This window comes from Pleurodeles waltl, chromosome 8 (assembly GCF_031143425.1).
Source record: "Pleurodeles waltl isolate 20211129_DDA chromosome 8, aPleWal1.hap1.20221129, whole genome shotgun sequence".
Taxonomy (NCBI): Eukaryota; Metazoa; Chordata; class Amphibia; order Caudata; family Salamandridae; genus Pleurodeles; species Pleurodeles waltl.
In genome coordinates, this window is record NC_090447.1 from 505,870,092 (window position 1) to 505,884,378 (window position 14,287).

Consider the following 14,287-nt stretch of genomic DNA (forward strand, 5'->3'; position numbering starts at 1 on the left):
TATGAAGCTCATTCACCTGTTTGCAGGTAAGTATTGGCCATATCGCAACTGTAGGACTGTTAGACATTCCTTTGATGAAAAGCATGTAATACTGCACACAATATACGTAATCATCAATGGATGTATTTTTTAACACCACAATGGTTCAATGATGCGAACCAGTAATACACTAGAAGACTGAACATTCACAACCCACGACGCGGTCGCCCATCATTTCTGTGCAAAACACAAGTGAAGCCTCCTTTCCTCACTCCTTCCTACCACTCTGTTTCACTATGAGCACCAGGCTCCGGGGGCAAAAATCTGCATTTCTCAATGTCTGTTACGTAATCGGACGCACTTCTCCACCTATCAATGTGAGCGGAATCGGGTGCAATACACTCTGCCTCTGTGTGCACCGTCAAGTACATTCCTCAATATCCGGTGTGTAACACAACTCACTTCCTGTGTGTGCTGAGACAACGAATCCACCTCACATCTTGAGTGCTATATAAAGTGCTCCACCGGCTCATGCGGGAAAGACCAAGTCAGGTGGATTGATTTCAAATTCCTGACAAGTTCTCCACAACCTAGTGAATTACTAGAATCTGGGGTTCCATTCCTTGAGACTCTTCCAATTTTCTTTATACAACGTTATTGCTTTTTACAGCTCATGCACTATTGAGGTTACCACAGATTGAGGCGGCATAGCATAACTTTTTATTTTCACCTTCATATCTTACGTGATACATTTCTTCCTAATACTTTTTCATATCATGGGTGAACATTAAACCATCATGCCAATTCTGGACGGTGAGTTGAGGCGTACACCTTGAATCCCACAAGATAAGCAACCTTAGAGCCTTCGAGCTGGCGTTCAGTGTTCATTCAATAAATACATTGTGTGGCTCATGTTAATGACTTTTGCCTGAATATATATTGTATGTATGTTTTGCATATGTTTTACGCATCTCATACCATAGACAGAAAAACCTGTGGAGCTTAATCACGAGAAAGACTATAGTGTTGTATTCCATCCTTTACTTTACATTCACTAGCTCATTACACAATGATAAGCAGAGAAGGACAGGTCCTGATGAATGCTATGGGACCTTTCCGATAAGGGCATTTGTTAGAGACAGAAACTTGTGGATCACTCTTTGTGGGTGAAATCCATCCCTATTTCATTTTAATCCTGTCCACTTGGGACAATAATAAAGTTTGAGTCTACCAGGTGGCAGTTGTAATATTCTCTGTCCACTGATTATTTCTCCTCAACACAACTTGACGTACTTCACCTATATTATCTAAAGGAATATACCTCCTAATCACATCTCATGTACTGCTCCTCTCTAAGTAGGATTAATGCCTACACTGGCATTCTTCCATAATGAGCAGGAGCCCAAAGAAGAAGCAGGCCACTCTTCGGTGGGTGAGGGTTTCATTGTTAAAATGTATTTTACTGTTGTGGAACTGGTGGCCCTTCTTACACTACAGCCTGGAGTATTCATATTTAATGTGCCGTGATAGGGCTCCAATATACATAAAGCTCCACATGTGCATGTGATAGAGCTCCAATATATATTAAGCTCTTACTAAATTGTCAGTAAGATAATGGTGGCTGATGTCTTGAGGAAAACAGCAGGATGTGTCCAAGGGTAAGACAGCAGGCTTTCAAATTACCAGAGTTTTTTAAAGTTTCACCATTTCTCACCATTTCCTCTGCTCTCACCACACTGGAGTGGCCAAGACAGTGCCCTTGTGCATCTCCCCTGTCACTTTAGACTGTGCCCTGGAACTCTGCTCCACAGCTAGATAGCAGCTCAAAGCACTGAAGCACCAGGTAGGCACTGGAATTCAGGGCTCAGGTGTTCCTAGAGTAGATCCAGAGCAAATACTGCTAGGGAGCTCATGGACGGTGCATGGCACAGTTATACTGAGGCTTCTGTGGACAAGTTGATTGTTTACTACCTCCTAGAACAGTCCTTCCTCCTACTCAGATTGGCAGCGTTTTGCTTCCTGTTTCCTTATAACTCAGAGGCATTTTGCTGCAACAAGACTCAAGCAGAGGGACAACCAGTAGCCTGGACACTCTGGATGCTGGTCATCAGCACTGGGAGGGGCCTAGCCCCTGCTTCTAATTAATTGAACCTCAACCCGCAAATTAAACAATAGCCAATACCATCACCAGTGCTCTCCAGCAACTTATCTCGCTTGGCAATAAGTCCTGGAGACTGTCAATACTCTGGTTTCATGGATCTAGTCACCACTTCTAACATAAAGGTCACTCTGCTTCAGGTCAGTCGGGGTCAACTGGTCAACTGGTGAAGCAGTTGTCTCCCAGAGAACTCACCTGCAGCAAGGTCTGTAGCAAAGGATAGACCCACTTCCCCCCTTCCACCTTCCTAGCGCTAGGCCACACCATACAGTCACAGAGCCTGTGCACCCTCCTGATGCGGGAGCCAGGCCTGCATCCCACATCAGTTTTCTCACTTAAACTTTGGAGAAACCTTGGACAGTTAGAACCCAATATGTACAGAAATGCATCTGGTTTACATTAAGAATGTCCATGGGCCTGTAACAGCAGCTAAGGGGCATGATACATAATTATTTTGGCAGTAGGTGGTGGACAGGACATTACGCTATTTTTACAGCAGGGTTGTGGAGCTCACAGCAGTGTGTCCACTCAATTGTTCATTCTGCCACGTCTCAAGTAGGAAACACTTATCATAACATTACCTTTTATTTATTAATGTACACAGATCAGTGGATACCATATAACTAAAATACGCCTCTATCAGTGTTTGCATATCTTTTCTTGAGGTAAGTACTACGCCATTCCCATAAACGAGTGAAAGAAAATGGGTGGCAATTTTCGGTGAGCCACGCATCTTGTGTTAGGTGCAGTTGTAATTACTGGAACACACAAAAAACTCATGGAGGCCTAATGTCCAACTTTACTTAAAAGTTGTACACTTCCTCTTGGTGCTGCACTCACAAATGCCTCTGAGTTCCCATGCGTACATTGGATCAATATAATTAACTCTGAATCTATCACGCTATCAGCTCTGGCCGCATGCATCATTTTTATTTTCAATCAGGCTGCCACGCCACTGTACAATAAGTAGAATATGGCTAAGAAAAACACTGAAGAGCCGTTTTGATCTAGGGCTAAGCTGTCTGAAAGCAAACACTGGCCGCATTCAGGAAGGTTTTTAATCATAAACACACTGTAAAAATCGTGATTATTCAAGACTCTGCTTGTAATTTTTGAATACCTACAGCTTCATCAAATCCCATGTAGATGAATTGCTGGTACCATTGCTGCACATCTGGCTGGTTCCTGTCCCACAGCTGCCGCTTTTGGCGCCTGGGGGTATTTAAAAAGGCCTTGGCTGCGTTTTCCGATACAGACACCTCCGCCTTAGAGGGAACTGGGACTGAAACAAACACAGCAACAAAGAGTCACCAAACTACACTTTTGCAAACACTGACGCTTTTCTTTCGATAATTTAGAAGTTCTATAGACTGCAGAACATGTCTTTTGATAAGAAGTCGCACAAATCTCTTAGAAGCACTGCAGAGTGAAGACTTTAATCAAGGTTGCTTGTGAAATTCTCGCATGATGAATTGGCGTGCAGGGTGGTTCCAATTGAATTTGATAGAGTGTGCCAATTACTGGTAAGCAGACACCTACATGGGCCTGTCACTCCATGGTGTACTCAATAACTTTAATACATTTTATGATTCCGACTACTGTGAGTCAACATTGTGGTGACGAGGATTGGTTACAACCCTTGCTGTACTTAAGCAGCATGTTGGTGTGTGCACTGGCGAGTCGAATGGTATGTGAAAGTGTGGAAATTGTTGATGGGCTAAGATGTAGAAGAGTTCATTGCTCCTTATTGCTACTCAACAACGTTAGTATATTCAACATAAAGGTAGTAAGCGTGCATGAAACATATTTGAGTATGCTTCAGATTACAAGTTAAAATACAACAAAGATTGATCTACATTAAAGGTCATTACACAATCTGAGAGCTGGTGGCTTGCTATTTCAAAATTTAGATTTCAGCAGTTTAAATATTTGGTTTCTGCAGTGAAGTTCGCTAGCCCTCAAGTGGCATGGGGGATCATAAAGGCCTCCTTTAGAGAGGACCTAAAGTCACATCGGATTTGGGGTAGTAATCCGAAAGTGAGGCTACTCTTCAGAGAAGGTAAGTCTGAGTAATAAGAACCACAATGTTGAAAACATTTAGAAAATGAAAATAATTTAAACCAGAATCCCACTATCTGCAACTAGACTTTGTTAAAACTAGGTGGAGAGAGGAGAAAAGGCAATGGACAGTAATATATAAATCACTTAAAGAAACAGGACATGTTGATTTTCTCCTTACATGAAAATAGTCAACAAGCCACGAGGTCTTGTCCTGTAGAATGATGAGGCAGAACCTTCATTGAGCTTCCCTAAAAGGTGGAGTATCAAAAGCCTCTACTAACCTAGGGGCATATTTATACACTGTTTGCACCAAACGTGATTCAAAAATTTGGACGCACATTCGGCGCAAACCGTGCACCATATTTAAACTTTGACGCCCGAGCCCGCGGACGTCAAAATTCCTCTGTGTGCATCATTTTTTGGATGCGAGAAACTGCCTTGCGTTAATGACATGCAAGGTAGCCGTTCCCGCCCCAAAAATGACTTTAAGGCCTGTGCGCCTTATTTATACTCCAGCGTCATTTTCACGCACAGGCCTTAAAAAACGGCGCACAGCCTGATGTGTGCTGTTTTTTAACGCCTGGGTCAGGGCAGGCGTTAAGGGACCTGTGAGCTCACTTCCATGGTCTCTGACCATGGAAGGAGTCCAGAGGTGCCCTTCCCTGCCCCCAGCGACACACCCTCGCCCACCCCTGGAGGACACCCATGGATGGGGGGACCCATCCCAGGTAAGTACAGGTAAGTTGAGGTAAGTATTTTTATTTTTATTTTGTTTAAAGTGGCATAGGGGGGCCTAATTTGGGCCCCTCTACATGCCACTGTGCCCAATGACCATGCCCAGGGGACAGAAGTCCCCTGGGCATGGCCATTGGGAAAGGGGGCATAGTCATTTCAATGGGGGTTGTGCGTCAAAAAATGGCGCAAGTCCGGTTTGAGGCATGATTTTTGCCTCAAACCTGACTTGCACCATTTTTTGATGCACAACCTCCATTTTCCCCTACGCCGGCGCTGACTGGTTTGAGTATTTCTTTTTACTCATACCAGTCGGCAGCGCTGGCTAACGTCATTCCTTAAATAAGGCGCCCGCATGGTGCGTAGGAATGGCGTTAGCCGGCTGTAAAAAAAATTACGCAAACCAGCACCGCCGCTGGTTTGCGTCAAAAAGTATAAATATGGGCCCTAGTTCTGTGGGTTTTGAGGTGAAAAAAACTCTATTTGAAAGCTGAGCAGACATAAAGCTCATTGTTTTAAGAAAAATGAATAACTTGTTTGCAAAAATTGATTTTCTGCTAGTGAAACTCACCGTTTCTCAGTCTTGATCTAAGATGGAGACTTCTAATGGCTGATGAAAATGCTGTGAGATGTTGATTCTTAGTACATGAGCACTATTTGACCAATTAAATGGCGGGAACTGTTTTCGTTAAATTCTATATATGATAACAATATCCAGCAAAGATTGGCTTGGCAAAATATATTGGGCCGTATTTATACTTTTTGGCGCACAACTGCGCCAATGCAGTTGTGCGTCAAAAAATTTAACGCCGGCTAACGCCATTCCAAAGCGCCATGCGGGCCCCTTATTTATGGAATGACGTTAGCCGGTGGAGCTGACTGGTGTGCGTCAAAAAAAATGACCCACACCAGGCAGCGCCGGCGTAGGGGAAAATGGAGCTTGGGCGTCAAAGAATGGGGCAAGTCGGTCTGAGGCAAAAAATCTGCCTCAACCCGAATTGCGCCAATTTTTTTTACTCCCACCCTCCATTGACATGACTCCTGTCTTAGCAAAGACAGGAGTCATGCCCCCTTGCCCAATGGCCATGGCCAGGGGACTTCTGTCCCCTGGGCATGGTCATTGGGCATAGTGGCATGTAGGGGGGCACAAATCAGGCCCCCCTATGCCACAAAAAAATAAATAAAAAAATACTTACCTGAACTTACTTTAAGTTCCCTGGGATGGGTCCATCCATCCTTGGGCGTCCTCCTGGGGTGGGCAAGGGTGGCAGGGGGTGTCCCTGGGGGCATGGGAGGGCACCTCTGGGCTCCTTCTGAGCCCACAGGTCCCTTAACGCCTGCCCTGACCAGGCGTTAAGAAATGACGCAAAAGCGGCTGGACGTCATTTTTTTTGACCCGCCCACTCCCGGGCGTCATTTTTGCCCGGGAGTATAATACGGCGCACATGCCTCGGAGTAATGTTTTAGAAGGGAACGCCTACCTTGCATATCATTAACGCAAGGAAGGTGTCCACGCTAAAAAATGACGCAAACTCCAAGATCTTTGGTGCTAGACGGGTCTAACGCCAAAGTATAAATATGGAGTTAGTTTTGCGTCGGATTTGCGTAAAAAAAAACGACGCAAATCCGGCAGAAACAGAGTATAAATATGCCCCATTGTTTCTCCAAACCACCTTTCTTCTCTCAAAGCATTACGTGACGGTTTAGATCCAGTGTTGTTAAACCTATCCAGTTCCTCTGGAGATTCTCACTGTTCATACTGATAGCAGACAGAATGGACCTCGGGTGTGACATGCATCAACCCATCATTTGAAACTCATTCTTTTGAGCTGGTTCGTGTGGTGTCACTCAAGTCTGCCTTGCGGTGTTTGTCTGCTGCTAAAGAAGGGATATCAATGACATGCTGATTTTGCTATCAGCAAGTCCCTCAAATCCTTAAGAAAGCATGATGAATAGGTATCATTTTTTCCAGCTCATAGGCCCTTCACCTCAATCTTCTCAAAGCGCAACAAAGCGTGAGACAGGTATTGACTTCAGGTGGTGTTTCTGTGTTGAAAAATTGGGACTGTAAAAAACAAAATGTTTTTTGAAATAATGAATACTTTTGTCTACATTCTGTACCCGATGCACAGGACTTCTAGTCAAGACTATTAAGAAACTCCAAAGAGTCTAGAACCTTATTCATTACAACACATCTGGACTGCCAAGGTTCGATTGCTTCACTTCAGCGGTGAGAGGCTTTCAGTGGCAACCAATAAAAAATGAAGCAAATACTAGGTATTATCTGAAAGGCATTTTATTGAATGCGACCAGTCTGCATCACCAAGTCATCCGTCTGCCTCTTCATGGCAGCCAGATACCTACGGCTGATTACCCGCAAAGGTCTATTCACCGTGTAAACACAAGTATTTAATTGAAAGAACACTTCAAACACTAGTCTCCAACGTCTAGAACTTCATCTTACCTTATCTCATGTTGGAAGAGACTTCCTGAGATACCCAGAAATCTCTAGACCTTTGCCTTTACCTACAAATGCTTTAAAAGTAGCGAGACAGAATTAGCAACTAAATGATGTATTGTTGTTGCACAAACCTTTGGTAAATATACAAGGCAATATCTGCCATCACTGAATATTTAGGGGCATATTTATACTCCGTTTGCGCCGAATTTGCGTCGTTTTTTTCGACGCAAATTCGACGCAAAACTAACTCCATATTTATACTTTGGCGTTAGACGCGTCTAGCGCCAAAGTTCATGGAGTTAGCGTCATTTTTTTGCGTGAACACCTTCCTTGCGTTAATGATATGCAAGGTAGGCGTTCCCGTCTAAAAAAATGTCTCCGATGCTATTGCGTCGTAATTATACTCCCGGGCAAAAATGACGCCCAGGAGTGGGCGGGACTAAAAAACCTGCATTGGCGCCGGAGTTTAGCGCCTGGGTCAGGGCAGGCGTTAAGGGACCTGTGGGCTCAGAATGAGCCCAGAGGTGCCCTCCCATGCCCCCAGGGACACCCCCTGCCACCCTTGCCCACCCCAGGAGGACACCCAAGGATGGAGGGACCCACCCCAGGGAAGAAAAGGTAAGTTGTGGTAAGTATTTTTTTTAATTTTTTTTTTGGCATAGGCGGGCCTGATTTGTGCCCCCCTACATGCCACTATGCCCAATGACCATGCCCAGGGGACAGAAGTCCCCTGGGCATGGCCATTGGGCAAGGGGGCATGACTCCTGTCTTTGCTAAGACAGGAGTCATGTTAATGGGGGTTGGGCGCCAAAAAAAAATGGCGCAAATCGGGTTAAGACGTTTTTTTTGCCTCAGCCTGACTTGCTCCATTTTAGGACGCCCAAACGCCATTTTTCCCTACGCCGGCGCTGCCTGGTGTACGTGGTTTTTTTTCACGCACACCAGGCAGCGCCGGTCGGCTAACGCCATTCAATAAATACGGCGCCCGCATGGTGCTTCAGAATGGCGTTAGCCGGCGCTAATTTTTTTGGCGCAAAACTGCGTTAGCGCAGTTTTGCGTCAAAAAGTATAAATATGGCCCTTAATTTTCAATATTTTTTTATTTCGTAAAAGGAAGGAAGAAATAATGTAACATATAGAAAACATATCTTCTCCCTTCACCTTAGCTTACCTTCTCTTTTCTGTAGCATCAGTCTCAGTTTGTTTCCGCTTGATCCATCTGAAAGGAGAAAGCATGGCCAGGTATGATAAAGTGCAACTGCCATTTACCGCCTACCCTAATCTGTATCAACAATTATGGTCTTACATCTCAGTCAATGACCATGTTGCCAGCATGCACTGAAATGAGGAAAATGGAACTGGGAGTAAGTTAGTGTCATGCCGCACGAAAACAGGCTGTCCTGGGATTTTGGTGTGACTTAATCCATCAACTGTTCTTGTGCACCTATGCTGTGGACAAATATGTACACTGTGTGTGGCACACAACCTTGAGTTATGGCAAGATTTTTAGGGGCATATTTATAAGCCCCAAGCCCCACCTTGCGCCACATTAGCATAATTTATTTTACGCTAATGTGGCCCAATGAGGCCAAAATCCTGGCACCATATTTACAGAGAGGTGAATGTATGCAGAGTGGCGCAATGCATGCATTGCGCCACTTTGTAACCCTTTGCGCTACATTATGACTGCACCAGCATGAAGTATGGAAAGGGGGCCTTCCCCCGTTAGGGGTCCTGAAGAAATGGTGCAAGGAAATCTAAGAGATTTCCTTGCGTCATTTTGTACAGCACATTTAATGCCTTCTCAGAGCAGGCGTTAAAAGGGGGCTTCCATTATAATGGGACCCTGTGTACTCTGCAAGAGTAGTGCCAATATTTTTGTGCTACTCCTGCAGAGTACATCAATAGTGTCATGAAAAAAGGCGCTATTGCCCCCTATCCTGCGCCATGGCGCGCCGTATTTTAAATACGGCGCACACATGGTGGCGGTAGGGAACACTAAGGGGCGCAGGGAAAGTGGTGCTGCACTCTGTGCAGCCACATTCTATAAATCTGCCCCTTAGAGTGCTAACAAAATAGCTGGCTAGTTACAGTTGTTTTACGCATTTGAACTACAGACATAATTCAGATTTTAACCATGTTTTTAGTGAATTTAGATATAACTCTATCACTGAAAAAATATAGTTAAAAAGTGAGTTATGATTCTTGCTCAAATGTGTAAAATCACTGAAATTCATCAGTTACGGTTATCAATGCTGTCAGCACACACTCTAGGTGCTGCCACACTCCATGTGGTTATCTTCATTGCTATGTCTGTGCCTTTGTGCCATTTTGAAGTTGGTATTATGAGCATGGCGGACAGCACAAATTATAGAACTTTCTGAGAGCATTGATAACCATAAATGGCGTATTTCATTTGTTTTACATGTTTAAGTTATAACTAAAACTCACTTTTTTTTGCATTTTGTTTAAATTAATTTTATTCTTTTATTAGGTTGAGCCCAGACAGCGGCATGCGCTGTCTCCAAGACCTGTTGGAATAAGTAAAGGATTTTGCTCCCACCTGCCTCTACCTGCCGTTTACCATAGGTTGAAGGTAGTGTTGCTCTTCTTTGCTTCCTCCTAACTAGTTTGGCAGCCGATACGTCACTTCCTTTTCTTGGCTAAGGAGCACTAGCCAATTACAGTTTAATTATGCCTACATTGTTTTTCTGTTGTTTGGACAAACTATTTGTGTGGTTTGTCTCTTTGTCAATAAGCACTTGTGTAAAGTGTTTGTGGTTAGTTTTCCAAGTTTGCCCTTCACTTGTTCCTTACTTTACATAATCAGTAAATACATGTAGTTGTGTCTTGTGTGTGTGTTGTACATTTTGTTGTGTGGCTTTATATAGCATGAAATCAACACAGGTATTGAATGCTCATCAGCTGCTCTCCCTGCAGAGCATGAGAACTAATACTACCAGATTCACTGCACTTGGGGAAACTCACCCCATAATGCTTTTCAGGCATTGATTTTACATATTCACTGCATTCAGGGAAACTCATCTCATAATGCTCTGCAGCCATTCCGTTTACAACACATTTTCCCACATAACTCAGCCCGTGGTGGCTCTAGGAAAATGGGACCGCCACCAAAACATTCAGAACAATGTGCTCTTTCTGTCCAGGTAATCTGGGTCACACCAGGTTGGAGGGGGTCCCACAATTATAACCTCTTCCACTATTCAATGTATATTTAATCTCTCTTTTGGCTGAAACTTTTTTTCTTTTTATAACTAAGAGGAGTATGTCTTATAAGAGACTTATTTGTAATAATATTTTGACAGATCTGCTAGGCTTGCAAATGTGTAATACACTATGCTCTCAAGGGACTGAAAGATGATAGCTACTTTAAAGCACAACTAACTCAGTGGAAAGCTACACTTGATCTTAGGCAAAATGCACGTGCTGTCGTCAAAAGAACTTTGAAGCATTCTGTGATACTGTGAGTGTTTTTGGCTCTACTGGGACATCTAGCCATGACCAGTGGTACTGCACCTTCTGTTGTTGACTCTACAGGGACATCTAGCCATGACCAGTGGTACTGCACCTTCTGCTGTTGACTGTACAGGGACATCTAGTAAGAACCTGGGGCACTGCAACTTTGTGCTGCTGACTCAACAGTTAAATGTTTTTTAAAAGACCTGCTAGACCTGAAAATGAGTAATACACTATGCCCTCAAGAGGCTGATTATATGGTTCCACTGCAAAATTATTTGTCATTCCTTTTTCATGAGCTTATGCCCTCTAGGGACAGACTATATGGTTAAATGACCATGTTTCTTTCAAATGCTATTTTTAATATGGTGCTCTGTAGGGGCTGATCGAACCATTACAGTTGAATGCCAAGTGTACGAAGGAATGTACAAGCACTGTTTATTTCTGATACAGGTTTAATGTGCTGCATAGCTAAATATTTCAGGCATTTCACTGAGGACCTGGTACTTCTCCAGCCATTTCAAGGTTTGGGGGATATTTTGAGCTTCTGACATCAGAAGAACTTCTGGCAGCGTTCTGTGACATTGTACTCTGAGTGCTTTTGGCTCCACAGGGACATCTAGCCACGGCCAATGGTACGGCACCTTCTGCTGTTGACTCTACAGGGACATCTAGCCACGGCCACTGGTACTGCACCATCTGCTGTTGACTACAGGGATATCTAGTCTCAACCAGTGGTAACTGCACCTTCTGCTGGTGACTCTACAGAGACATCTAGCCAGTACCAGTGATACTGCACCTTCTGCTGTTGACTCACTGCACTCAGGGAAACTCACCCCATAATGATTTGCAGCCATTCCTTTTACAACACATTTCCCCCATAACTCAGCCTGTGGTGGTCCTAGGACAATGGGACCACCTGCAAAACATTCAGAACAATGTGCTCTTTCTGTCTAGGTCATATTCTGGGTCACACTAGGTTAGAAGGGGCCCCAAAATCATAACCTCTTCCACCATTCAAAGTGTGTTCAATGTCTTTTGTGTGGAAACTTTTGTTTTTACAGCTAAGAGTTTGTGTTATAAGAACCTTACTTGTAATAATATTTTGATAGATATGATAGGCCTGCAAAGGTATGATGCATTATGCTCTTCAAGAGCTGAAGGATGATAACTGCTATAGGGCACAACTAAGTCAGTACAAAGCTACACTTCATCTTAGGCAAAACACATGAGCTGTTAGCAGCATTCTCTGACACTGTACTCTGAATGCTTTTTCCTCTACAGTGACATCTAGCTACCAGTATACTGCATCTTCTGTTGTTGATTCTACAGGGACATCTAGCCATGACCAGTGGTACTGCACCTTCTGCTGTTGACTGTACAGGGACATCTAGCAAGGACCTGCGGCACTGCAACTTTGTGCCGCTGACTCAACAGTTAAATGTTTTTTAAAAGACCTGCTACACCTGGAAATGAGTAATACACTATGCCCTCAAGAGGCTGATTATATGGTTCCACTGCAAAATTATTTGTCATTCCTTTTTCATGAGCTTATGCCCTCTAGGGACTGACTATACAGTATGGTTAAATGACCATGTTTCTTTCAAATGCTATTTTTAATGTGGTGCTCTGTAGGGGCTGATCGAACCATTACAGTTGAATGCCAAGTGTACGAAGGAATGTACAAGCACTGTTTATTTCTGATACAAGTTTAATGTGCTGCATAGCTAAATATTTCAGGCATTTCACTGAGGACCTGGTACTTCTCCAGCCATTTCAAGGTTTGGGGGATATTTTGAGCTTCTGACATCAGAAGAACTTCTGGCAGCGTTCTGTGACATTGTACTCTGAGTGCTTTTGGCTCCACAGGGACATCTAGCCACGACCAATGGTACGGCACCTTCTGCTGTTGACTCTACAGGGACATCTAGCCACGGCCACTGGTACTGCACCATCTGCTGTTGACTACAGGGATATCTAGGCCCATATTTATACTTTTTGACGCTAAACTGCGCTAACGCAGTTTAGCGTCAAAAAGTTTTGCGCCGGCTAACGCCATTCTGCAGCGCCATGCGGGCGCCGTATTTATTGAATGGCGTTAGCCGGCGCAAGCAGACCGGCGCTGCCTGGTGTGCGCGAGAAAAACCACGTACACCAGGCAGCGCCGGCGTAGGGGGAAAATGGCGCATGGGCGTCTTAAAATGGGGCAAGTCAGGTTACGTCGAAAAAATCGTCGTAACCCGACTTGCGCCATTTATTTTCCACGCCCATCCCCCATCAACATGACTCCTATCATTGTAAAGATAGGAGTCATGCCCCCTTGCCCAATGGCCATGCCCAGGGGACTTCTGTCCCCTGGGCATGGTCATTGGGCATAGTGGCATGTAGGGGGGCACAAATCAGGCCCCCCTATGCCAAAAAAAATCATTAAAAAAAAATAAAAAAATACTTACCTGAATGTCCCTGGGGTGGGTCCCTCCAGCCTTGGGTGTCCTCCTGGGGTGGGCAAGGGTGGCAGGGGGGGTCCCTGGGGGCAGGGGAGGGCACTCTGGGCTCATTTTGAGCCCACTTGTCCCTTAACGCCATGCCTGACCCAGGCGTTAAAAAGCGGCGCAAATGCGCCGTTTTTAGCAACGCCCACTCCCGGGCGTCTCTTTTGCCCGGGAGTATAAATACCACGTAAAGGCCTGGGAGTCATTTTTTAGACGGGAACGCCTCCCTTGCATATCATTAACGCAAGGAAGGGGTTCACGCTAAAAAATGACGCACATTCCGGGAACTTTGGCGCTATTCGCCTCTAACGCCATAGTATAAATATGGCGTTAGTTTGCGTTAGTTTTGCGTCGAAATTGCGTAAAAAAAAACGACGCAATTTCGGCGCAAACGGAGTATAAATATGCCCCCTAGTCTCAACCAGTGGTAACTGCACCTTCTGCTGGTGACTCTACAGAGACATCTAGCCAGGACCAGTGATACTGCACCTTCTGCTGTTGACTCACTGCACTCAGGGAAACTCACCCCATAATGATTTGCAGCCATTCCTTTTACAACACATTTCCCCCATAACTCAGCCTGTGGTGGTCCTAGGACAATGGGACCATCTGCAAAACATTCAGAACGATGTGCTCTTTCTGTCTAGGTCATATTCTGGGTCACACTAGGTTAGAATGGGCCCCAAAATCATAACCTCTTCCACCATTCAAAGTGTGCTCAATGTCTTTTGTGTGGATACTTTTGTTTTTACAGCTAAGAGTTTGTGTTATAAGAACCTTATTTGTAATAATATTTTGATAGATATGATAGGCCTGCAAAGGTATGATGCATTATGCTCTTCAAGAGCTGAAGGATGATAACTGCTATAGGACACAACTAAGTCAGTACAAAGCTACACTTCATCTTAGGCAAAACACATGAGCTGT

The 14,287-nt window shown here is 44.4% G+C and overlaps 1 protein-coding gene across 1 annotated transcript in view; it reads right to left on the reverse strand.

Moving 5' to 3' along the window:
* The window catches only part of ECRG4 (ECRG4 augurin precursor), an 85,648-nt gene that overhangs the window by 40,133 nt on the left and 31,228 nt on the right, over positions 1-14,287 (reverse strand). The window contains exons 2-3 of the mRNA XM_069204468.1: positions 8,563-8,610; positions 3,262-3,419 (exon numbers count right to left, since the gene is read on the reverse strand). Of these exons, the coding sequence (XP_069060569.1) occupies positions 3,262-3,419; positions 8,563-8,610 (206 nt within the window). The remainder of the gene's footprint in view (positions 1-3,261; positions 3,420-8,562; positions 8,611-14,287) is intronic.